Here is a 25,996-nt window from a genome sequence, read left to right as displayed (position 1 = left end):
TGCATCTTCTGTTGCTGCGTCGTCCATAGTCCCTGCACTGTGTAAGTGAGCAGATGAGCTCCCCATCCCTGGAGAGATGCGTCCGTTGTCAGGATAACCTGTGGCACTGGCTCCTGGAACAGTCGGCCCTTGCAAAGGTTGTGTGGAGTCCACCAATGCAGAGAGTTGTATGCCCGACTGGTAACCAACACTAGGTCTGTTAATTGTCCCTGAGCCTGTGTCCACTGATTTGCTAAGCACTCCTGGAGCGGGCGCATATGCAACCGTGCGTGCGGGACTATGAAGATGCAGGAGGCCATCATGCCTATCAACTGCATGAACACTCTTGCTGGGAGTGAGTGTCCCGGTCTGAATTTTTGGATTAGAGACTGTATGCCGTCTATCCTGACCTGGTTTGGTTGCGCCTTGGCCGTCAGGGTATTGATTGACGCACCCAGAAACTGCCGGACATGTGCCGGCTGAAGGTGTGACTTTGGGTAATTCAACGAGAAACCCAGGTCGTGAAGGAGATGAATGGTAGTTGACATGTCCGCGGCGCACTGCTGTTCCGACCTGGCCTGAACGAGCCAGTCGTCGAGGTAGGGATAGACATGGATGTTCTGCCTCCTGAGGTGCGCTGCCACTGTCGCCAGACACTTGGTAAACACCCTTGGGGCAGTTGTGACTCCGAAGGGTAGGACTTTGAACTGATAATGCGTGCCCTGGATAGTGAACCTGAGGTACTTCCTGTGGGACGGATGTAGCGGAATGTGGAAATAAGCATCCTTGAGATCTAAGGTTGCTAAGAAGTCTCCTTTGTTTAACATAGGAAGAATCTGTTGCAGTGTAAGCATGTGGAAATGCTCTGACAGTATGTACAGATTGAGGGGACGGAGATCCAGAATTGGTCTGAGAGATCCATCCTTCTTTGGAATGAGGAAGTACAGGGAATAGACCCCTGTGCCTTCCTCCCCCACTGGCACGAGCTCGATTGCTCCTTTTTGCAGCATCACCAACACTTCCTGCTGCAATAAGTGCAAGTGCTCTGCGGACATAGGCCTTTGCCTTGGTGGAATGTTGGGTGGAGTGGATTTTAACTCTAGACAATAACCGTACTGGATAAGCTGTCGCACCCACCTGTCTGTGGTGATGTTGATCCAGACGGGCAGGAACTGCTGTATTCTCCCCCCGACAGGTGTTAAGTGGTCGGGGGGCAGTGACAGCGAGTCACTGGCTGCTTGGGGCAGAGGAGCGTGAATTGTTGCCTCCTTTGCCGCGTCCTTTGTTGCTGTTTCCCCTGTAGCCCCTCTTGTTTTGTTTGGGGTACGAGGATTGTGCTCCACCTCTAGGGAACTGTGACTGCTGACCCAACTGTCCTCTGGTGACTCCACGGGCACCTGAGCGACGAAAATTATTGCCACGAAACTGCTGTGATTGTAGGGCCCCCATAGATTTAGCAGTTTCAGTATCTTTTTTAATTTTTTCCAGGGTGGTGTCAACATCTGGACCAAACAGTCTATCCGGGTTGACTGGTTGATTAAGTATGGTTGTCTGAATGTCAGGTTTGAACCCTGATATGCGGAGCCACGCCTGCCTTCTGAGCATAACACTGGTGTTAATGGCCCTAGCGGCTGTGTCCGCGGCATCAAGTGCACACTTTATGGCCGCGTTGGAGATCAGTTGCCCTTCTTGTATAATCATTTTGGTGCCCTCTTGAAACTGCGGAGGCAGGTGTTCCACAATCTGCTCTAGTGTGTCGTAATGTGATCTATCATAACGTGCCAGTAGTGCCTGTGTATTTGCAATACGCCAGAAATTGGCAGCCTGCGCAGCCACTCTTTTGCCTCCTGCCTCTAGCACTTTGGACTCCTTATCCGGGGGAGGAGCTTCACCCGTTGATTGGGAGTTGGCCCTTTTGCGTGCGTTTGCGACCACCAGGGAGTCAAGCGGCAACTGTCCTCGAATGTATGCAGGGTCCGCAGGCGCTGGTCTGTACTTTTTTTCAATACGTGGGTTGACCACCCTCGCCCTGGTAGGCTCCTTAAAGATGTCCGCAGCATGCTTGAGGACCCCTTTGAGCATAGGCAGTGTCTTTACAGTTTTCTCCGAAACTGCAAAGGTGTCGAACAGAAAGTCTTCCTCAACTGGGTCAGCATGCATGTCCACATCATGATTAGCAGCTGCCCTTTCAATGAGTGCATGAAAACCTGTAGAATCCTCTGTAGGGGACGCACGTGTACTGAAAGTCTGTGGGTCTTGTCCCATATCTTGGGTGCCCTGGTCCCCAATGACATCATATGAATCTGGCTGTGCCTCAGGCTCATTGACTGGGAACGTGTATTGTTCATCTTCACCATAGCCTTCACCTTCAGAGTGGTCTGGAGACGGTGTTGGGCTCCTTCCCATAGGAGGCTGGATAGGTTCCATGAGGCCTGAGGCGTCTTGTGGAAACTTTTTCTTCTTTAGGGGAATGACATAGGATTCCACCGGCTGCGAAGTGATCTTTCTTTTGTAAAGGGTTAACTTCCCCGTGTCCGCATCTATGAAACACTCCGAATCCTCTTCCTGGTCGAGCACCTGACCCGAAGATGGCCCTGCCGTAGAAGATTCCGCCTTCTTTGGCGTCGATTTCGATGAAAAGGCCTTCGGCGCCACTTTTGGCGGTAGAAGGAAGAGGAGTTTACTTGCGGGCTTGACCGGGACGTCTGCCGCCTTCTGCGTCGATGGCGCTGGCGTCGACGAAGAAAAGGCCTTCTCCCTAATTCTTTGTAGTGAAGAAGCAACGAGAGATGCGTCGGTGACCGATGTCTTTGGCACCGACGAGGCGGCCTTGCCGTCGGAAGCGACGTTCCGGTGCTCCTTTGGAGGGACGGACGGCGCCGACCCCGAGTCCTTGGAGCGATGCGCAGATGTCCCCGTTGGAGCCGGGGCTGTGTCGCTTGCTTTGGCTGGCTTTGCCGGCGCCGACGCGCTAGTTTTGTGCGTGCCACTCTTTTTAGCGGATCTCTCCTCCGGCGCCGATTTTGACCTTGTGGAATCGCCGTGTTTCTTCGACTTCTGTGGACCAGAGGTCGACGGAGTCGATGAGGCTGCCGGTGTAGCTGTTTTTGCGGTGACGACCGCCATCTTAGGGACGTTTGAGTCCTTGACTTTCGGTTTCGGTTTTGGGTCGGCCATCTTAGGTGCTGCCGAGACCGTTGCTTTCAGTTTCGGTTTCGAAACCCTTGGCGCAGCAAGTGTGTCCGTGGCCGGGCCAGCAGGCGAGGCCGTGGCTTGCGCTCCAGGGTCTTGGGTAAGGCCGACAGGCGATCCCGCGACCCTCTCCTGATGTCCGTCAACTTCGGGGCATAGCTCGTCCCCTGAGCTATCTTCCGCGGCCCCATAAACCATATTGTCGTCCCCTACCTCGTCGACGTATTCAAGGCCTTGATCCACGACCCCGTCGTCGTCATATTCCGGATCGGCCTCGACCTCCGTCTCGGGCGGGGAGATTTGAAGATGATGGCCCTGGTCCTCGTCTTCTTGGTCGTCGAAGATGTTTTCTGGATCCGGGGCCGCCTGTTTGGCCACAAGGCGCACCGCGCGCCGAATCGTGAGAGTCTTCTTCGACCTGAAACTCGCACAGGCCCTGCAACTGCCTTCGTCGTGGTCCGGCGAAAGGCATTTATTACAGACCGGATGTACGTCTATGTGTGGGTATTTGGACCCACAGAGCGGACAGAGTTTAAACGGACTCCGCTCCATGTTGGGAACTTGTTGTCGAGTCGCGATGAGAAGGCCTCGATGTCCGAAGAGTGTTACAAACTCCGCTGAATCCGGCTCCGAGAGACGGAAGAACTCGAGACCGTACGCAAACAATACCGACGTAAAGAACCCAAAGCCTTTTGGCCGTAAAGATTGATGTTTATTCGGTTCCGACGGAGAGACGTCGAGACCGCATCCGAACCCAATGGCGGAAAAAAACAATCTGGGGATGGAGCCGATGCCCATGCGCACTGTAGTCCAGGGGAGGAGCCACCCATCTCAGGATACTTCGAAGACTCTTCCAGGACAACAATGTGCGATCATCCGGACCCAACACTAGGTGGCGATCTAATGCTAAGATATGAATTTAGCAGCCCACATGCCTCGAACATAAACATTATGACTAGAACTCCTAAAGGTATAAATCCTGATCCTAAGAGATTCAGTTAGGGGGTTTGATACCAACCACACTTGCTTTAATGTCAAGGGGCACAGCCTCGATCCCCACCTGGAATTGCCCCATGCAACTAAAAAAAAGAAACTGTTAACTAACTCTAGTGCAGAAAAAGTAAACAACAAAGCAAGAATGCATCGACATCAAATGTACAAAAAGGTTACTTTATTTAGAATTTCTTTACACCATAAATATACTTACTGAAACAACTGAACACTGAGAACATCTGAGGGAACCACAAAAAGAAAATTGTAACATTATAAAAGACAGCATCAAAAATATTTCTTTTAGTTTAGCTTTCAAAACACAGTCCTCCTTTTGCTCAGATTCCAAGTGGATGGATGAGCGGCTGGGATGGCTGCCAAGCACAAAAGCCTGTGGGTGCTTCAAGTCATGCCAACCAGCATTAAAACTCTGTGAGCGAGCATGGAGTTCCCATGCTGCACCACCCAACACGAACACACCCCTCTCTTCCTTACGAGACACACTATTAATTAGCAACAATACATCTCATAGGAACAGCACTAATTTTATGGCAAGCCCCCACAGCACTAATTTTATGGCAAGCCCCCACATTCACTTTACAATTCGGAGTTCTTAAGCCCACTTTCCTTCACTACAGGGGCGTCTGTCCACAAAGGATCAGAGGACTAGAGTAAAGCATGTCCTGCACAGGCCCCTGGCACCGGCTCAGATGCACACGGGACAGTGCCACTGGGGTATGCAAGTCCCTACCAGGCTGTGCCAGGCTATCACTGGGAACGCAGCTGAACTTTCAATTTTTTTGTTTTTAAAACCACTGAACGTCTGCATCTCTTTATTCAAACCACGTGATGACCAAGATGGCCAACTTACAAATTCTCCACACAACCAAAACAGGAATGGACAGCAAGGCAAGTCTGCTTCTACAGATCGCATGCCACCTCTCCCCGCCCCCCCCCCCGAGACCTTTGGGGCCAACCAAGTGTCAAGAAGGGTGATTAGGTCAAAAGGAGCAGGTTGGTATACACCCCTTATTGCCCCATACTCGTCTGCCCAAACCACTGATCACTGTTGCTGTGAAGACTGGGGGTGCAGCCCTCACCTACTGCTTACATCTGAAGCAAGCATGCCCGTTGGATGTAGGCAGAGGCAGTGTTTGAGAGATCAGCCCAAAACACATTTCACTGAGAGCTGCCGAAGGTAACGATAAAAGCTGTGACATCTCCTATCCACAGGGGCATCTGGCTCTAATGGGGACATCTTGTCCTGAAGTGAATGTAACAGAGCTGCATGATTTGGGTGGCACAGACCAGAAATGTGCTCGCCCATTATAGCAGAATCATCAAGCTGCAAGGGGTTATCATGAGGTTCTCCCCGTAAACTGGCTTCCAGGCTGATAAGGCAGCTCTCAAAATCGTGGAGTATCGTGACAATCCAGCACAGGGCCAATGGAAGAAGCCTACTTCTAGAGGCTTAATGAGCTACAGCATAGCAGGAGCACCGCAAGAGCTCAAAGATCAGCATTGGATTCAATGCTTTTTCCCATCCGGGCAATAAAAATAACTCAAACCACCATGTGCGACATAGACAACCTGTCAGTGACTAGGAGCTCATTGGGGGAACCACGCACATATTGCAGAAGTGTCTGAAAGACAGATGATATGATGTTACAATGCTGGAAAGGGATTCTTCACTTTGTTGATTCCATTTTCAGTCTTCATCCTCATCATCGATGACCAGTCGCTTCCTTTTAGTCGGCCTGTGGTTCTCGTCAGAATCCGAGCCCCCTTCGTTCCCATGGCGCTCAATCACTTCATCTGAAGGAAAAAAAACAGTTAAACATTTTTTAGACATTGAAGTGCCTTTAAACAGGGCAGAGTGTAGCATGCAACCCACTATATCCCAGACCCACTGGACTTTTTGGGACACTAGCTTATCTTACGGGTCGGCAGACTATCCCTATCCCTGGGTCGAAAAGGACCGACCATCAGACCACTCTACTCGGACAACAAAGGTCAACAGCACTAAGAAAGCTCTCATTCACCCACAAGGTTGGCAATGACAGAACACACCTTTGCCTTCGACTTCATCATCATCATCGCTATCAATCAGTCGGCTTCTCTTGCTGGCCGGCTTCAGCAAGGCATCATCCTCCCTGGTGTACCAGATAAAATACAAGGGTCAGTGTATGTGCATTTGGGTGACAGCAGATACAAGCAGGATCATGTTAGCCTGGACAGCATTACGGGGCCACACAGCACCTACAATGAGGCGGTACACATCAGGAGAGTTTTAAAGCAAGCCACCAAGTTGGGACTAGTCCCACCGAAGCAACTTGTGACCTGCAGAAGTTTTCAGAAATAGAAACACGTTTGCAGCCCCTGCCATCTTACCTAATGGCGCTCTCCTCTTCCTCTGGATCAGATTCCATTGCTATGTTGGCTGACTGGGACACTTCGGAGGGCTCCTCATCGTCTTCAACAGGAGAAGGCGCCGCAGGTGAAGCTAGGGAGGAGAGACGTGTGTGAACAAACTGGGTAACGCTTTAGTCCTGATTCACCGACATCAATCGTAAAATATCAGCGGCAGCAGCAGATGATCACTAGAGCATGAGCTTTCGAATTGTCAGTGAGAATGAGCGCTTGAGCTCCTAGCACTACTTGCCAGGCTCAATAACCAAACATCCTTCTGATCACATTCCGCTAAATCCGTAGTGCTCAACACAGGCCCAGGAGAGATGAATCAGTGGCAGAGTTTCAGGATTCCCACAGAATAGATAAATGGGTTGAACTGACATTCATTGCATGTGAACTCAACTTGTGCGGATACCCTTAGAATATGCCAAGGAGCTGGGCATTCAGGGCCTACATTAAAAAGTTCTGCACTAGCGCCCATCATGACTATCACTGGTGCTGAAGACCCCCCCCCCCCCCCCGAATTGTCCTCATTGGGTTTAGGGTGCCTTCTATTGCATGACAGCGCCCTCTTGATCCCTCCTCCAGTAACATCCCCACATGGATACCTGCCGAGCTATTGCACTGCTCAGGCTGGAGCAGCTTCACACATTACATCTCGCTGACTGCCCCGGCTGTTACTCTTAGGAGCACAGAACGGCTTCTTCAATTCTCTTAGGAAATCGCTGTGAAACTATCGCCACAAAGTCTCTCAGACACAGCTTCGAAGAGAAATGAAAATGGCTCCTGACTCAGCTAGAGACCCTTCCCTTGGTACTTTGGTGAAGAATTTGTTGAAATTGCCTGAATTTTGGAGGTCAGAGGATGTCCGTAATTTTGTAGTGTTGGTTAACTTCTACCCTCCCAAGAAATGATTTTCTTTTACTTCCCTCCAAATAAATTTCAGGATCTCTGACATTTCATCTGGACGCATTTCACAGAAATAAAACTTAGGCAGATATTTTTAATTTAAAACCAATTCAATGGGAATTTGACCTTTTCCTAGACCATGTATTCAAATCGCCTTTCTCAGCAAGAACTATATGGTAATAAATTCATCCTAATCTTTCATGAAACTAATCTTCCTCCACACTATATTTTTTGTAGATATACCGTAGATGTTTTTTTAATATCCTGAAACGTAGCCATTTCTGCGACATTTAATCCTGTTCCAATTTCTAACTTGTCAAAAGCTTGCTCCTATCTTATACACCAAACCGAACCATGATCATAATTATTTCCAATTTACCCACACTAACCCTATCTTGATTCAAATCAGAACTTTGGCCCTTAGCTTAACTTTGTCCCAGAGACTAATCATGACCTGTATTCTAACCTTTACTGTAACCTCAAAGCAAAATTACTTACCTTCGGTAACTATATATCTGTAAGAAACAGTAGTTAGTATTAGATTCCTTACCTTAGAATATCCCCAGGCGTCAGACTGGATCCGGAAAATTTTGCGTAGCAGTACCCCTGCGCGTCGGTAGGCGTTGTCCCGTCGGCGCCGGGATGACGTCGGAGTAATTAGACACCGCCATCGCGCGCGGACGTCAGTTCTTATACATAGCTTTTCCGCGCCAGAAACGCAGAGCCATGATAAAAACCAGCACTGGTGCCATGAAACTAGGGCCCTGAAAGGGTATGACCGTAACCCTAGATATCGGTTCGCAGAACGGGGAGGATGGGTGGGGCGGTAAGGAATCTTATACTAACTATTGTTTCTTACAGATATATCGTTACCGAAGGTAAGTAACTTGTGCATCTGAAAGAAACAGGTTAGTATTAGATTCCTTACCTTAGAATAGATACCCCAGCAATACCAACCCCGGTGGTGGGTCTGCGAACCAATGATCACACCAGAAAGTCCTGGAGAACGGAACGGCCGAAAAAGCCATCTCTCCGGACTTGGCTGTCCAGGCAGTAGTGTCTTGCAAACGTGTGCAGCGAGGCCCACGCAGCTGCCTGACAGATGTCCTGCAAGGGGACTCCCCGACCCAGGGCAGTAGTAGCCGCCGTGGCCCGAGTGGAATGGGCCCTCAGCCCAACAGGAGGCTCCTTTTTAGCCAAAGAGTAGCATACCTTGATGCACAACACGACCCACAGAGAGATGGTCCGCTTGTGCACCACCCGACCTTTCTTAGCGCCCACTTAACTAACAAAGAGTTGGTCATCCACCCGGAACTGGCGTGTGCAATCCAAATAGAATGAGAGCGCACGTTTTGGGTCCAGACGGTGGAGCCTCTCTTCCTCTTTCGAGGGATGCGGAGGTGGAAAGAAGGTGGGCAAGAAACAGTAGTTAGTAAGGCTGGAAGGTGGAAGGCTGTGACTACCTTGGGCAGGAAAGAGGGTCGCGTCCGCAACACAACTTTGTCCGGATGGACAGAAAGGAAAGTGGGTATAGAGGAAAGAGCCTGGAGCTCACTCACCCTCCTGGCAGAGGTGATGGCAACCAGGAATGCAGTTTTCAGAGTAAGGAGATGAAGAGGGCAGTTATGAAGTGGCTCGAAAGGAGCGCACATCAGATAAGTCCATCTGAGGCATCACAAAAGGAATAGGAGGAAACATATGAGTGATGCCCTTCAAAAACCTATTTACAACTGGGGACTTGAACAAAGAGGGCTGATCAGGGAGCCTTAAGAAGGAGGAAATAGCAGAGGTAGCCCTTGATAGTGCCCAGAGCAGAGCCCTGCAGGGCAAGAGAGAGAAGAAAGAGGAGAACCTCTGAAAGAGGGGTAGAAAGGGGATCCACAGCCTTTGCTGTGCACCATGCCACAAATTTGTTCCACCTGCAGGCGTATACCGATTTGGTGGAGGGACGCCTGGCTGTCGGAATCACATTACAGACTTCAGGAGGCAAGTCAAATGGCCTAAACTGCCGCCTCTCAATCTCCACGCATGTAAGTGGAGACTGGAGAGGTTCGGTGGAGGACAGTCCACTGCTGCTGTGACAGAAGGTCCTCCTGAAGAGGCAGACGAATCGGGGGATCGACAGACATGCTGAGTAGCTCTTGATACCAATATCTTCGTGCCCAGTCCGGACCCACAAGGATAACTTGGGCCTGGTCGTGCCTGAACTGAGAGCAGGCAACCCGGTCGCCATCTTGGGAGTGGCGAGTACAGGACGTGCCACTGGTCAGAGCGCTCTAGCGCTCCTCACGAGCCAGGTGAGCCAAGATTTAAAGCTCACTACTGGCGCGCAGCGGTGACGCGCAGCGGTAGCGCCTGACTCGCGCCGGAGTCAAGCCAGAGTCCTGCCCGTCTGCGCCCGTCAGCGCTACGGCAGGGCTATGGCGGGGGACTCTGGCCCTCGCCGGATGTTATCGGCGGCGACATTGCGCTCACTGCGCCGTAAGGTAAGAGATTGTCCTCATGGCTCTCTGGACCCTTTATGTGGGCCTTTTCAGTGTCCCACTTGTAGTTTTAATATCCCAAAATCGCAGCCTATTTGTAGTTTACTGGCTAGTCCTCCTATTACTCGTGACCTGGAGCTGGCGACTGATGCCGCCAGACAACCAAGTCTTAAAATATTACATCTGAATGTCAGGTCTTTGCCCTGTCACTACCAAGATGTATTCACCCTGATTACTGACGACAAACCGGACATATTTTTCTTTTCTGAAACTTGGTTGCATGATCAATCCAACGCTGTTATAAATTTAGCCCTCCCGCCGGGATACACCATGCACTCCCTACACCGGACTACCAGAGGTGGAGGTATCGCACTTGCACTAAAATCCTGCTATTCATGTGTGTGGAAGCCCATTACTGTAGCTGGGTGTGAGAGCGCGCATTTTAATATCTCAGTTAATCCCAATTTTTCTTTATCGGGATTATTAATTTATAGGCCACCTGGCCCTGAGGGCTCCTTTTGCCATAGTCTCTTAGAGGTTGTTTCCTCTCTGATTTTGAAATCATCCAACTTTACGATAATCGGCGACCTGAATTTACACATGGACGCCCCCCTTTCTAACTCGGTCTCCAACTTGTTGGCTGATCTTGAAGCCTTTCAAATAAACCAACTGGTGCAATCACCGACCCATATAGGTGGGCATTTGTTAGATCCTGTTCTGACGAATCTTACCACTAATATTCTTGTGCTTTCGCCTAAGCCTATGGCTTGGACTGATCACTGTTTGATAGAAGCCCATGTCACCATCCCTAATCCCTCCTACAATAATAATACCCCGGGTCTTTTTAAGCGCCGCTGGAGAAAACTTGATTCGGAACATTTCCATCAGTTGTTGATGGAACATAATCCTCAACCCCCATCGGAGGTCTCTCTTGGGTACGACAACTTCTGCGAGTGGCTTAATCACTCCCTTGATGTGTTAATACCAGCTAGGTGGAGCAAGACTAGATCTAGCCCTTCCAGCCCATGGTATGATGAATCCCTTAGACTGCTCAAATCTACCTGTAAAAAAGCTGAACGTGCATGGCGTAAAACTTACGACGCGGATCTTAAGTCCGCCTACAGGGCCTGCACGAGGGTCTATCATCGGGCCATCTGCTCTGCCAGAGCAGCCTTTTACTCTCGGGAGATAAAAAATAGTTCCAATCCAACAAAAGTAATTTTTAAGGTCTGCAAAGACCTTACAAGTAAACAAAATCAATCTGCCACTCTGGCAGCCTCCCTAGAGCACTGTGAAGATCTGGCGTCATTCTTCATTGAAAAAGTCGAGGCCATTTATAGGTCATTCTCCCAGTCTATCATCCAGGAGAATAACACAACACCTAAGGCTTCCATACCACTGCTGACTATTCCCAGCCCTACGCTAGAGGAATTTAAAGCCTTGACAACGAAGGTTAAATCCGGCTCACCTGATGACCCCATGAGACCCATTCAATTCCAGGAAATTGCTGAGTGCTGCTACCCGGCCATGCACAGTCTCATTGAGCTGTCTTTTAACACCGGCTGTGTGCCTAGTGCTTGGAAGCAGGCTACCATCATTCCCATTCTAAAAAAACCGGCCCTCGACCCCACTAAATCGGAACATTATCGGCCGATTTCCCTGCTTCCTTGGCTAGCGAAATTAGCAGAATCTCATGCTAACCGCATCCTGTCACTCCATCTGCAGGAAGCGAAAATACTGGATAAATCGCAGAACGGGTTCCGTGCGGGTCACAGCACCGAAACGGCTCTTCTAGCAGTGGTGGAGAACATCAGGAAGATGCTGGACCAAAGTCAAACGGCGGCACTGATCCTATTGGATCTTAGTGCCGCGTTTGACACGGTGTCCCATCAGATCCTCCTCCATCGCCTTGAGGAGGCCGGAGTTGGAGAGAGAGCACTCGAGTGGTTTCGATCTTTTCTCACTGATCGAACTTTTAAAGTATCCACTCCCTCTTTTGTTTCTGCTCCTCGTCCGATCCTGCAGGGCGTCCCGCAGGGGTCGGCCCTAAGCCCTACCTTATTTAATTTGTATGTCCAACCGTTGGCTCAGGTCGCCCATAGTTTTGGTCTCTCCATGGTGTCATACGCCGATGACACGCAGCTGGCGGTGGCACTTAATGGAGAGACCAACATGGATGCTGCCTCTTTTCAGACCGCGTTAAAAGCTGTGGCGGGCTGGATGGCGAATAATCGCCTCCAACTGAATGCCTCTAAAACCGAGGTTATTATTTTTGGTAGGGAAAGTGAGCTTTGGGGCGATCAGTGGTGGCCATCTGAATTAGGCCCTGCTCCCACCCCAGTGGCTGAAGTTAGCAACCTTGGGGTGTGGTTGGATGATAAACTTTCATTCACCTCCCACACTAAACGGGTTGCCGGAACTTGTTTTGGTGCCCTGAGGTGTTTGCGACCCATTTTAAAGTTTTTTGATGCTGACACGAGACAGATCATTGTCCAGGCCACAGTCTTGGCTAGATTAGATTACGCCAGCTCTTTGTTCTTAGGCGTTAATCAAGCAGAACTAGTTCGCCTCCAGCGGGTGCAAAATGCGGCCGCCAGGATGTTGGTTGGTCTTCCGAAGTTTGTTTCTGTGCGTCGTACTATTCAGGATCTTCACTGGCTGCCTGTGGGGCAAAGAATCAAATTTAAAACCCTTTGTCTAACTTTTAAAATCTTGAAGTTGGCTTCTCCCCCTATTTTGTCTCAATTAATCTGTCATTATGAGCCTTCCAGAGCTCTTCGATCCTCAGGGACTAACCTTGCTGTAGTGCCACGTTTTAAAAGAGCAAGGATGGGCGGACGCTCTTTTGCTGTGATGGCAGCAGCTCTCTGGAATTCCCTGCCTGCCTCTCTCCGCTCCATTCCTGATCTGCTCCCGTTCAGAAAAGCCTTGAAGACCTTTTTATTTTCCACTGTTTAGTCTTTTCTGGTCACTAGCTCCCGTGTTGTGTTTTTTACCTTCTCCTAAGCGCCGGGACGCCTCTTGGCTGCGGCATCCGTTGCGCTTTATAAAATAAAATAACATAACATAACAAATAACATAACATAACTTCTTCAGCACTCTGGGCAGAAGTGGTATAGGCGGAAAGGCGTACAACAGACCGCAGCTCCACTCGCGACGAAAAGCGCCTCAGAGCGAGTGCCGCCTTGGAAATTCCAACGCGCAGAACTGATGACATTGCGCGTTCTCTTCTGTGGCGAATAGATCTAACCAAGCCTCTCCACACTGCTGAAAGAGGCCTTGCTCCACGTCCGAGTTCAGACGCCATTCGTGATCCATCATGCACCGACGGCTGAGTTCGTCCGCCCTGGCGTTCAGGGAACCTGCCAGGTGTTGAACCACCAGGGTTCGCCCTGATGTTCCAGCCACTGCCAGAGGAGCAGAGCCTCCTGGCATAGGGTCCACGACCCCACCCCGCCCTGTTTGTTGCAGTACCACATGACGATGGTGTTGTCAGTGAACACATGCACTACACTCCCCCGGACAGAGGGGAGGAATGCCTTCAGTGCAAGCCGGATCGCCCGCAGCTCCAGAAGGTTGATGTGGAGCCGGGACTCCGCCGGAGACCAGAGGCCTCTGATCTCCACCTCTCCCATGTGGCCCCCCCCAGCCCTGGAGGGACGTGTCCGTCACAACTACGCGCTCCGGTTGGGGTAGGGAGAGAGATCTGCCGCTGACCCAATCACGGTCCGTGAGCCACCACTGCAACTGTCTTGCAGTGCCTTCCGAGATCAAGACATGGTCGGACAAGTTGCCCTGATGCTGGGCCCACTGAAACTTCAGGTCCCACTGCAGAGCCCGCATCCGCCACCTGGCGTGATGCACCAGAAGGATGCAGGAGGCCATCAGCCCCAGAAGCCGCAGCGCCAACCTGACCGAGACTCGGGATAACGGCTGAAAGATCGGAATCAGAGCCTGAATATCCTTAACCTGCTGTTCGGGAGGATAAACCCGAAACTGCGCCGAGCCCAGAACCGCTCCGATGAAGAGGAGCTTCTGAGAGGGACACACGTGTGACTTCAGCACATTGATGGAAAACCCCAGCAGGTGCAGGAGGTCGCCCGTAGTCTGGAGGTGGCTGACGACTGTCTGGGGCGAACCCTCCTTCAACAACCAGTCGTCGAGGTAGGGGAAGACTGAAACCCCTAACCTGCGCAGATGAGCTGCGTCCACCGACATCACTTTCGTGAACACCCGTGGGGTGCTGGTAAGGCCGAAGGGGAGCACGGTAAACAAAGTGCTCGTGGCCTACCGTGAACCGCAGGTAACGTCGGTGGGCCGGCAGGACGGAGATGTGAAAATAAGCATCCTGCAAGTCCAACGCTACCATCCAGTCTCCCGGGACCAGGGCAGCTAAGACCTGAGCCAAAGTCAGCATCTTGAACTTCTCCTTCCGGAGGAAGCCGTTGACGTTCCGCAGGTCCAAGATAGGGCGTAGGCCCCCTTTGCCCTTCTTGGAACTAGAAAGTAGTGGGAGTAACAACCACACCCTACTTCTGGCCCACGAACACTCTCGATGGCCATAACTTCCTCTCGCAGAAGATTCAAGTGATCCCCCGACACGTGGTGGCATGGCTGGAGGGGTCGCCTCGGAGGGGAGGGAGTAGCTGGCTGGCAGGACGTGTGGGGGCGCCCCTTCCTTGGCCACGAAAGGAGCGAAAGGCAGCAGGTTGCTGGCGCGGGGTCAACCGTCCCAAGGACTTGGCCGTAGTCCTGGAGTCCTTAAAGCGATCAAGTGCACTGTCTGCCTTGTCACCAAAGAGGCGACAGCCATCAAACAGCATGTCCATAAGTGTGTTTTGGACATCAGCCGATAGTTGGCGGACCTCAGCCAGGCGTGGCGACGAATCGCCACCGACGTTGCCATCGCTCTACCTAGCGAGTCCGTTGTATCCAGTCCACACCGGATGGAATACCGTGTCGCATCTCGACCCTCTGCAAGGGCTTGGGCGAGTTTAGTCCGGGCCTCCTCCGGACATTTTAGCAGCACGGCCGCGACCGTGTCCCACAGAGAGTGGGTAGAATGGCCCAAGAAGCACGAGGTGTTAACGGACCGCAACCCCAAACTCAGTGAGGAGAACATCTTCTTGCCATACTGTTCGTAACTCTTGGATTCCCGATCGGGAGGAGCAGTCGGGAATGCGGTGTGAGAGTTAGAGGCCTGTATGACCAGGCTCTCGGGGTGGGGTGAGTGGACAGGAAGCAAGGGTCGCCCGGAGCCGGGCGGTGGCGTCTGGCCACGTTCCTATCTACAGGGGGACCTGTAGCGGGCCTGGACCAGGTGCCCAAAAGAACGTCAGATAAGGCCTCATTAAACGGCAGCAGAGGCTCCGAGGAGCTTGCCTGCGGTTTAAGGACCTCAGTGAGGAGGTTAGTCCTCACGGCCGCGACGGGGAGTTCAAGAGATAAGGCCTTGGCTGCCCGCGTCAACACCAAACTATAGGCAACCCCCTACTCCGTAGCCACGGTAGGAGGGGAGACAAAACCAGTGTCAGGCGAAGTATCCAGACCACTGGCATCCCCTATCTCACCTGCACAGTCCTGATAAGGCTGGCACTCACGTGCCAGAGGATCCTCAGACCCCTCCCAATCCTCCTCGCCACCCATCTCCTGATACTCAGGTTCAAAGGATGGGGCCGGGTCATAGAAGTAAAAATATCCTAGTGGCGTCGAATACCGTGCCAAGCGGCGCCGGACCCGAATCGAGGGTAGGACCAGGGACGACATCGTCCTGAGACGGAGCCGGGGGCGACACCCTGGGGCCGGCGCGGGCGAGCTCGTAAGGTAGACCGGCGACTATCTGGATCCGGATCCAGCGGGACCCTGCGGCGTCAGGACCGAAGTTGCCGACGGCGCCGAAGCACCAGGCCCGCTTGGGGACCCAGTCGGGGCCGCTTGGCCTGAAGGCGCCGCAGAACCCGACAGAGGAGTGAGCGACCTCCTGGCCATGATCTCCTCCGGCGTCGCGTTCTGCCCAGGGACCGGCGGGTATGGAGCCTTCCGCGTGGGCGGTGTCGCCCGTACCCCCGGCCGCGTCGCGCGAGCGTTGGGAGGAGTCAGAAGAGCGATGACGCCTCTTCGACTTCTTGTGCCTCTTACCTGAGGACTTGGAGCCCGAGGAATGGTGACGACTACCGGAGCTATGAGGACTCTGGCACCGCGACCAGTCCCTCGACCTCCTTCCGGACCGGGACCTCAAACGGCACGGGCAGACTGCCGGAGCTCGAGGCGCTTGCGGGACCGCTACCGCCTAGCCTTTGACGTCAAGGCCCGGCAGTCGGGGCACGACTTGTCATCGTGGTCGGGCCCCAGGCAATGAAGACACCAGTGATGGGGGTCGGTAACCGACAGTCGGTTGCAGTCGACGCAGGGTTTGAACCCGGGGGCATCCCTACCGGCACCGTCTGAGTCGTTCGACTCGAAAAACAGATCAAAAAGATCCAAAGTTTAGTCAAAAATTGACTAAAGCTCCGGACCTGTGCTTTCTGGCACGGAAAAAAGAAGAACTGACGTCAGCGCGCGAGGGCGGCGTCTAAGTACTCCGACGTGCAGGGGTACTGCTACGCAAAATTGTCCGGATCCAGTCTGACGCCTGGGGATATTCTAAGATAAGGAATGTAATACTAACCTGTTTCTTTCAGATCCAAAATGTAACCCTTCCCTCTTAAATAATATCAACACAATCCTTCACTTCACCTTATTATTCTAATTTCAATGAAAGGTGTTTTTCAAAGAATTAAATGTTTTTAGCGGCACGTACATACATAGATGTAACAACTCAATAGTGGTAAGCTACAACACAGACCAGGCCCTTAACATGTAAACTGTAGGACTTCAAAAACAGTTCAGCTATGAAAGCTAAAAGTGCGAAAATGACATCCCAGTGCTAGGAAAATGAGTCTTGTTTTAGCATGACTGATGGGAGAATCAGAAAGCTGGCCGCATGACATCCAGCCATCACCAGACTTTGTGAAAATCACCAAAGAACCTCCTTAAATTTTGCCTTAGAACTAAGAGAAGAGGGAACCTTTGTGGGCACTAGTGCAAACACTGCAGAATTATTGCATATGTGCAGCTACTACAGCAATTTACAAAGATACTTCGCATTTCGGTATTTGAAGCTGTGCACATTTGTATAAATCATTTTACTTTAACATACATTTAGTACAATGATATGTGTTTAATTGGAACTCTATCTACTCCGGTCCAATTAGAAAACATGGGTAAGTAAGTACTACCAAATAAATACTCTATGCGGAGGGACAGTAGTGCAAGGGGTTAGGTGTCTGTTCTTCGGAGGTACCTGGAAACAGCTCATGCTTCTAGTGAGCAGGGAGCTACGCACTATTATTATTCCTTACCTGGCACAAAGGGAGCTGGCTTCTTCTTTCGGGCCCTTCGTAGGGCCTGCAGAGCTTCGGCCCTCTGCGCCTCGCTGACGCCCTGCTCGGATGCAGCACTGGGCTCTTGCTGCTGCTGCTCTGACTTTGCCCCTTCTTCTTGGTGCTCTGAAGCTTCCTCCTCTTCCTCTAAAGTTTGCAAGGTGAGGAAGTCTGCAACGTTGCGCAACTGAACTGGGCTCAGCTTCACTGGGATTCGCCAGAATGATTCCTGCACCAAACAGAAATGAGTGAAGAATACAAGGCTAAAAGCCAGTTTAAACAAGTACGTTACTTACCTTCGGTAACAATGTATCTGATAGAGACATATTCAAATTGTAGATTCCTTACCATAGAATTTCCCTACGGCGTCAGTTTGGATCCGGAGATTTTTCATTAGCAGTACCCCTGCGCATCACCAGGTGGTGGCGGTCGGCTCCGTGTCAGTCGTCAGCGTAGTGCGCACCGTAAAAGACGTTGCAGGACTGACAAAGACACCGCCCGGGTGCACTGATGTCAGTTCTTAACACGACTTTCCACGCCAGAAGCGCAGAGTCAAGAAAGACAGTGACCACTGGTGCGTCAAAACTAGGGCCCTTCAGTGAGTCCCTATCCCTAGAAATCAGATCGCAGAGCGGAAAGGATGGGTGGGGCGGTAAGGATTCTACAACTAGAATATGTCTCTACCAGATGCATTGTTACTGAAGGTACGCAATTTACTCATCTGATGGAGACTTCTACTTGTAGATTCCTTACTTTAGAATAGATACCCCAGCAATACCAACCATGGAGGAGGGTCTGTGAACCAAGATCACACGAGGAAGTCCCCAAGGATCGAAAGGGCAAAGTACCCATCCCTCCAGACTTGGCTGTCCAGGCAGTAGTGTCTAGTAAAAGTGTGCAGAGATGCCCACGTTGATGCCTATTGTGTACAGAGATGCCCACGTTGGCGCCTGACAGCTATCCAGGACTGGGACTCTACGTGCTAACACAGTTTTTGCAGCTGTTGGTGTAGTAGTGTGAGCACATAACCCCACAGGGGGTTCCTTCTTTGACAATGCGTAGCACAATTTAATGCAGAGGACAACCCATCAAGAGATGGTCCGTTTCTGCACTGCCCAATCTTTATTGGCACCCACACAGGCAATGAAGAGTTGATCGTCCAACCGGAAGCACAAGTTACTACTTGTGTAACGATATATCTGTAAGAGACATTAGTTAGTGATAGATTCCTTACCTTAGAATATCCCCAGGCGTCAGACTGGATCCGGAAATTTTTGCGTAGCAATACCCCTGCGCGCTGGTAGGCGTCGTCTGCGGCTCCGCGTCCGTCGTCGTGAACGCCGGGATGACGTCGTCGGAGTACTTAGACGGCGCCCATGCGCGCTGACGTCAGTTCTGATAACACAGCTTTTCCGCGCCAGATACGCAGAGCCATGATAGAACTAACACTGGTGCCATGAAACTAGGGCCCTGAAAGGGGATGACCTTAACCCTAGATATCGGTTCGCAGAACGGGGAGGATGGGTGGGCGGTAAGGAATCTATCACTAACTAATGTCTCTTACAGATATATTGTTACACAAGTAGTACCTTGTGCATCTGAAAGAGACACGTTAGTGATAGATTCCTTACCTTAGAATAGATACCCCAGCAATACCAACCCCGGTGGTGGGTCTGCGAACCAATATCACACCAGAAAGTCCTGGAGGACGGAACGGCCAAAGAAGCCATCCCTCCGGACTTGACTGTCCAGGCAGTAGTGTCTTGCGAACGTGTGCAGCGAGGCCCACGTGGCTGCCTGACAGATGTCCTGCAGGGGGACACCGCGGCCCAGGGCAGTTGTCGTTGCCGTGGCCCGAGTGGAGTGAGCCCGCAATCCAGCCGGGGGCTCCTTCCTCGCCATGGAGTAACATGCTTGAATACACAAGATGATCCACCTTGAGATGGTCCTCTTGTGCACAGCCTTTCCCTTCTTCGCGCCCACGTAACCAACGAAGAGTTGGTCATCCACCCGGAATTGGCGCGTGCGATCTAGGTAGTAGGAGAGCGCACGTTTTGGATCCAGACGGTGGAGCCTCTCCTCCTCTTTCGAGGGATGCGGAGGCGGAAAGAAGGTGGGTAAAGTGATGGACTGCCCGATGTGGAAGGCCGTGACAACCTTGGGCAGAAAGGAAGGTCGTGTACGTAACACCACCCTATCAGGATGAACAGACAGGAAAGGTGGAGAAGAAGAAAGAGCCTGGAGCTCACTCACCCTCCTGGCAGAGGTGATGGCAACCAGGAAGGCCGTCTTCAGAGTAAGGAGACGAAGAGGGCAGTTATGAAGCGGCTCAAAGGGAGCACACATCAGATAGGTGAGAACCAGATTCAAGTCCCACTGGGGCATCACGAAGGGAACAGGAGGGAACATATGCGTGATGCCCTTCAGAAATCTACTCACAATAGGGGACTTGAATAAAGAAGGCTGATCAGGTAGCCTCAAGAAGGCTGATAGAGCAGAAAGGTACCCTTTAAGAGTGCCCAGAGCAGAGCCCTGCTGGGCAAGGGAAAGAAGAAAGAGCAGCACTTCCGAAAGGGGTGCAGAGAGAGGATCCACAGCCTTTGCTGTGCACCATGCCACAAATCTGTTCCACCGGCAGGCGTATACCGACTTTGTGGAGGGACGCCTGGCTGCCAGAATGATATCACAGACTTCGGGAGGCAAGTCAAATGGCCTCAACTGCCACCGCTCAATCTCCAAGCTTGTAGGTGGAGACTGGACAGGTTCGGGTGCAGGACCGTCCCCTGCTGCTGCGACAGAAGGTCCTCCCGAAGAGGCAGACGAATCGGGGGATCGACTGACATGCTGAGTAGCTCGGGATACCAGTATCTTCGTGCCCAGTCCGGAGCCACAAGGACGACCTGGGCCCGGTCGCGCCTGATCTTCTTCAGCACTCTGGGCAGAAGTGGTATAGGCGGAAAGGCGTACAACAGACCGCAGCTCCACTCGCGACGAAAAGCGTCTCCGAGCGAGTGCCGCCTTGGAAACTCCAACGCGCAGAACTGCTGACATTGCGCGTTCTCTTCTGTGGCGAATAGATCTAACCAAGGCTCTCCCCACTGTCGAAAGAGACCTTGCGCCACGTCCGAGTTCAGACGCCATTCGTGATCCATCATGCACCGGCGGCTGAGTTCGTCCGCCCTGGCATTCAGAGAGCCTGCCAGGTGTTGAACCACCAGGGTCACGCCCTGATGTTCCAGCCACTGCCAGAGGCGCAGAGCCTCCTGGCAGAGGGTCCACGACCCCACACCGCCCTGTTTGTTGCAGTACCACATGGCGGTGGTGTTGTCGGTGAACACTTGCACTACGCTCCCCTTGACAGAGGGGAGGAATGCCTTCAGTGCAAGACGAATCGCCCGCAGCTCCAGAAGGTTGATGTGGAGCCGGGACTCCGCCGGAGACCAGAGGCCTCTGATCTCCGCCTCTCCCATGTGGCCTCCCCAGCCCTGGAGGGACGCGTCCGTCACAACTACGTGCTCCGGCTGGGGTAGGGAGAGGGGTCTGCCACTGACCCAGTCGCGGTCCGTGAGCCACCACTGCAGTTGCTTCGCAGTGCCCTCCGAGATCAGGACATGATCGGACAGGTTGCCCTGATGCTGGGCCCACTGAAACTTCAGGTCCCACTGCAGAGCCCGCATCCGCCACCTGGCGTGACGCACCAGAAGGATGCAGGAGGCCATCAGCCCCAGAAGCCGCAGCGTCAACCTGACCGAGACCCGGGATAACGGCCTGAATACAGGAATCAGAGCCTGAATATCCCGAACCCGCTGTTCGGGTGGGTAAACCCGAAACTGCGCCGAGTCGAGAACCGCTCCGATGAAGAGGAGCTTTTGAGAGGGACACAGGTGTGACTTCGGCACATTGATGGAGAACCCCAGCAAGTGCAGGAGGTCGGCCGTAGTCTGGAGGTGGCTGACGACTGACTGGGGCGAGCCCGCCTTCAACAACCAGTCGTCGAGGTAGGGGAAGACTGATATCCCCTGCCTGCGCAGATGGGCTGCGACCACCGCCATCACCTTCGTGAACACTCGTGGGGCACTGGCAAGGCCGAAGGGGAGCACGGTAAACTGAAAGTGCTCTTGGCCTACCATGAACCGTAGGTAACGCCGGTGGGCCGGCAGGACGGGGATGTGGAAATAGGCGTCCTGCAAGTCCAACGCTACCATCCAGTCTCCCGGGTCCAGGGCAGCCAGGACCTGAGCCAAAGTGAGCATCTTGAACTTCTCCGTCCGGAGGAAGCCGTTGACGTTCCGCAGATCCAAGATAGGGCGTAGGCCCCCTTTGCCCTTCTTGGGTACCAGAAAGTAGTGGGAGTAACAACCACGTCCTACTTCTGGCCCAGGAACGCGCTCGATGGCCCTCTTGGCCAAGAGGGCCGAAACCTCCTCTTGCAGAAGTTGCAAGTGATCCCCCGACACACGGTGGTATTGAGGTGGCATGGATGGAGGGGAAGACTCGAAGGGGAGGGAGAAACCCCTTCGGACAATTTGCAGCACCCACCTGTCCAAAGTGACTGTATGCCAGTGGGAGAGGTGATGGCGAACCCTGCCTCCCACAGGCGTCACATGGGCCTGAAAACTCGGACTAGGAAGGTTTTGAGGCGGGGGCGGCTGAGGGAGGTGTGGACTGGCCTCGCCGCTGGCCCCGACCACCGCCACGGCGGTTCCCACGTCCGCCACCGCGTTGCTGAACATTCTGCGGCGCGTGGCTGACGGTCCGTGGTGGGGCGCCCCTTCCGTGGCCACGAAAGGAGCGAAAGGCACCCGATTGCTGGCGTGGGGCCGTAAGGCCCAAGGACTTGGCCGTGGCCCTGGAGTCCTTGAAACGTTCCAGCGCATGGTCTGCCTTGTCGCGGAAGAGGCGACGGCCATCAAACGGCATGTCCAGGAGGGTGGCCTGGACATCGGCCGAGAAGTTGGCGGACCTCAACCAGGCGTGGCGTCGAACCGCCACCGTTGTTGCCATCGCCCTGCCCAGTGAGTCCGTGGTATCCAGCCCACACCGGATAGAAAAACGTGCCGCCTCTCGGCCGTCCGCAAGGGTTTGGCTGAGTTTAGCCCTGACCTCCTCAGGGCATTGTGGCAGCACCTCCGCAACCGTGTCCCACAGAGTGTGGGTGTAGCGGCCCAAGAGACAGTTGGTGTTCACAGACCGTAGCCCTAGGCTCACAGACGAGAAGACCTTCTTCCCGAACTGCTCATATCTCTTGGATTCCCTGTCGGGCGGGGCCGACGGGAATGCGGTCTGGGAGTTAGAGGCCTGGATGACCAGGCTCTCGGGGGTGGGATGGGTGGACAAAAAGCATGGGTCGCCCGGTGCCGGGCGGTAGCGTCTGGCCACGTTCCTGTCCACAGGGGGGCCTGTGGCGGGCTTGGACCAAGTGCCCAGCAGAATGTCACACAAGGCCTTATTGAACGGCAGGAGGGGCTCCGCGGAGCCGGACTGCTGTTTGAGGACCTCAGTGAGGAGATTAGTCCTCACGGCCGCGACGGGGAGCTGAAGGTTTAAGGCCTTAGCTGCCTTCGTCAACACTACGCTGTAAGCAGAACCCGCCTCCGAAGCCACAGTCGGGGGCGACGTAAATCCAGTGTCTGGCGAGGTGTCAATACCACTGGCCTCCCCAAACTCATATGTCCAGTCCTGATGCGACTGGCAATCACGTGCCAGAGGGTCCTCGGACCCCTCCCACTGCTCCTCGTCACCTGGCTCCTGGAGACCAGGATTAACAGCCAGGGCCTCCTCGTGGAGATAGAAGTCTCCAAAGGCCGACTGAATCGGCGCCCAGCGGCGCCCCTCCGACTCCTGAGTAGGACCGTAGGAAACATTGGGGTCGGCAACCACATCGGCTGCCGGGGACGACACCTGAAGGGCCGGCGCCGGCGAGGTCGTAAGGTCGACCGGCGAGGTCCCGGATCCGGAGCCGGATCCAGCGAGGTCGCGCGGCGCCGGGACCGAAGTCGCCAGCGGCGCCGGGCCCGAAGCACCCGACGTCGTCGGGGCCAAAGCGCCCGACCCGGAAGGACCTCCAGACGGAGCCGATCGGCCCGAAGGCGCCACGGGAACCGACTGAGGAGGGAGGGTCCTCATGGCCATGAGGTACCTCTCGACCTCCTCCGGCGACGCGCCGTGCCCAGGGACCCGAAGGTGTGGGGCAGGCGGCGACGCTTGCGACTCCCGCGGAGCCGCGTGGGCGGTGTCGCCCGAGTCCCCGGCCGCATCGAGCGAGCGTCGGGGCGGGTCGGAGGACCGATGGTGTCGTTCCGACCTCTCATGCCTCTTACCTGAGGACTTGGAACCAGACGATCGGTGTCCACTTCCGGAACGTCGATGACTCCGACCTCGCGACCTGTCCCTCGACCTCCCGTGGGACCGGGACCTGGAGCGGCGCGGGGCCGAGTGCCTCAGCTCGAGACGCTTGCGGGACCGCTCCCGCCTAGCCTTCGACGTCAGAGCCCGGCAGTCGACGCAGGTTCGATCGTCGTGGTCGAGGCCTAAGCACTTCAGGCACCGGCGATGGGGGTCCGTGACCGACATGAGTCGGCCGCACTTCGAACAAGGCTTAAACCCGGGCATCCCTGGCACCGATAGTCGAGACAGTCGACTAAGAGAAGATCAAAAAGGATCAAAAACTATTCAGTCAAAAAGTGACTGGGGGTAGAGCTTCTTCCGGATCTGCGCTAGCTGGCGCGGAAAAAAGAAGAACTGACGTCAGCGCGCATGGGCGCCGTCTAAGTACTCCGACGACGTCATCCCGGCGCTCACGACGCCGACGACGGATGCGGAGCCGCAGACGACGCCTACCAGCGCGCAGGGGTATTGCTACGCAAAAATTTCTGGATCCAGTCTGACGCCTGGGGATATTCTAAGGTAAGGAATCTATCACTAACGTGTCTCTTTCAGATTTCTTTCATACGATCAAGATAGAAAGACAACACACGTTTTGGGTTCAGGTGGTGGAGTCTCTTTGTCCTTGGAGGTATACGGGGGCGGGTAAAAAATGGGCAGAGTAATGGATTGCCCCAAGTGAAAGGGCGTGACCACTTTAGGGAGGAACAAAGCACCACTTTATCTGGAGGGGCAGACAGATAGGGAGGCTTGGATGATAGAGCCTGGAGCTCGCTAACTCTACGATCAGAAGTGATGGCAATTAGGAAAGCTGCCTTAAGGGTTAGAAGCCTGAAAGGATAATTATGAAGAGGTTCGAAGAGAGCACACATAAGAAAGGTCAAGACCAAATTTAAATCCCATTGGGGCATTGGGAAACGAGCCAGTGGAAAGGAGTGAGTAAGACTCTTAAGAAACCTGTTGACAATGGTAGATTTGAACAAAGAAGGCTGCTCTGGAAGTCTCAGAAAGGCAGGGATAGCTGAAAGATAAACCTTAAGGGTTCCCAAAGCAGAACCCTGCTGGGCCAAAGAAAATATGTACAATAGAACCTCCGAAAGAGGGGCAGAAAGAGGATCAACAGCCTTTGCTGTGCACCATGCCACAAATTTGTTCCATCTTCAGGCATATACAGTTTTACCAGAGGGCTGTCAAGATGACATCACAGACTTCTGGTGGAAAATCGAAATCTGGCAACTGCCACCGCTCAATCTCCACGTAAACAGGGGGAGACTTGACATGTTCAGGTGAAGAACCGTCCACTGCTACTGCAATAGAAGATTCTCCCAAAGAGCCAGTCTGATCGGAGGATCGATGCCCGTGCTCAGAAGGTCGGAATACCATACTACCCGTGCCCAATCCGGAGCCACAAGAAGAACTTCAGTCTACCTCCAGACAAATAGGCGCGGAAGGCGAGACTGCTGCTAAACTCTTGCACTACCTCAAGAATGCATTCAATGATGCTACCTTAGGACATCTACTACCTCATGAATCCACAGCACTCGTTGAATCCAGAATCTCTATGATTAAGACTACTATACTATTGCAATTTCTTAAATCACACTGTTGTAAAGCGCTTCGATACCCTCGGGTCAGGTCAGCGCTATATAAAACTCCTAAAATAAAAAAATAAAAAAAATAATCTAGTCATGCTTGATCTTCTTGAGCACTCCGGGCAGAAGTGGTATAGACGGAAAGGCGTAGAAGCGGCTGAAGTTCCACTTGCGTCGAAAAATGACACCCAGTTAGTGTTGCCTAGGAAGCTCCAACGCGCAATAACGCCGACATTGTGCGTTCTCTTCGGAGGCGAACAAATCTAACCAAGGCTCTCCCCGACGCTAAAAGAGATTTTGCGCCACCTCCAGATGGAGATGCCATTCGTGAATGACCAGGCACAGAACGCTGACTTCATCCGCTCTGGCATTCAGATAGCCCGCCAGGTGGTGAACCACCAGGGATATGCCCTGATGTTCCAGCCATGTCCAGAGGCGGAGAACCTCCTGACAGAGGATCCGGGAATCCACCCGCCCTATTTGTTGCAGTACCACATGGCAGTTGTATTGTCTGTGAACACCTGCACTACTTTCCCCTTGAGAGAGGGAAGGAAGGCCTTCAGTGCTAGTCTGATGGCCCAGAGCTCCAAAAGGTTGATATTGAGACCGGATTCTGTCAGAGACCAGATGCCTC

The 25,996-nt window shown here is 53.1% G+C and overlaps 1 protein-coding gene across 3 annotated transcripts in view; it reads right to left on the bottom strand.

The window, feature by feature from the left end:
• Positions 1-4,322: 4,322 nt before the first annotated feature.
• The window catches only part of TIMELESS (timeless circadian regulator), a 466,894-nt gene continuing 445,220 nt past the window's right edge, over positions 4,323-25,996 (bottom strand). For all 3 annotated transcript variants that reach the window (XM_086959580.1, XM_086959589.1, XM_086959597.1), the window contains exons 26-29: positions 17,366-17,615; positions 6,553-6,664; positions 6,232-6,314; positions 4,323-5,976 (exon numbers count right to left, since the gene is read on the bottom strand). In XM_086959580.1, coding sequence (XP_086815706.1) covers positions 5,870-5,976; positions 6,232-6,314; positions 6,553-6,664; positions 17,366-17,615 — 552 coding nt within the window. In that variant the 3' untranslated portion in view covers positions 4,323-5,869. The remainder of the gene's footprint in view (positions 5,977-6,231; positions 6,315-6,552; positions 6,665-17,365; positions 17,616-25,996) is intronic.

The sequence above is a fragment of the Lissotriton vulgaris genome, chromosome 1_1, assembly GCF_964263255.1.
Source record: "Lissotriton vulgaris chromosome 1_1, aLisVul1.2, whole genome shotgun sequence".
Lineage (NCBI taxonomy): Eukaryota > Metazoa > Chordata > Amphibia > Caudata > Salamandridae > Lissotriton > Lissotriton vulgaris.
This window is presented reverse-complemented; position numbering and strand designations above follow the sequence as displayed.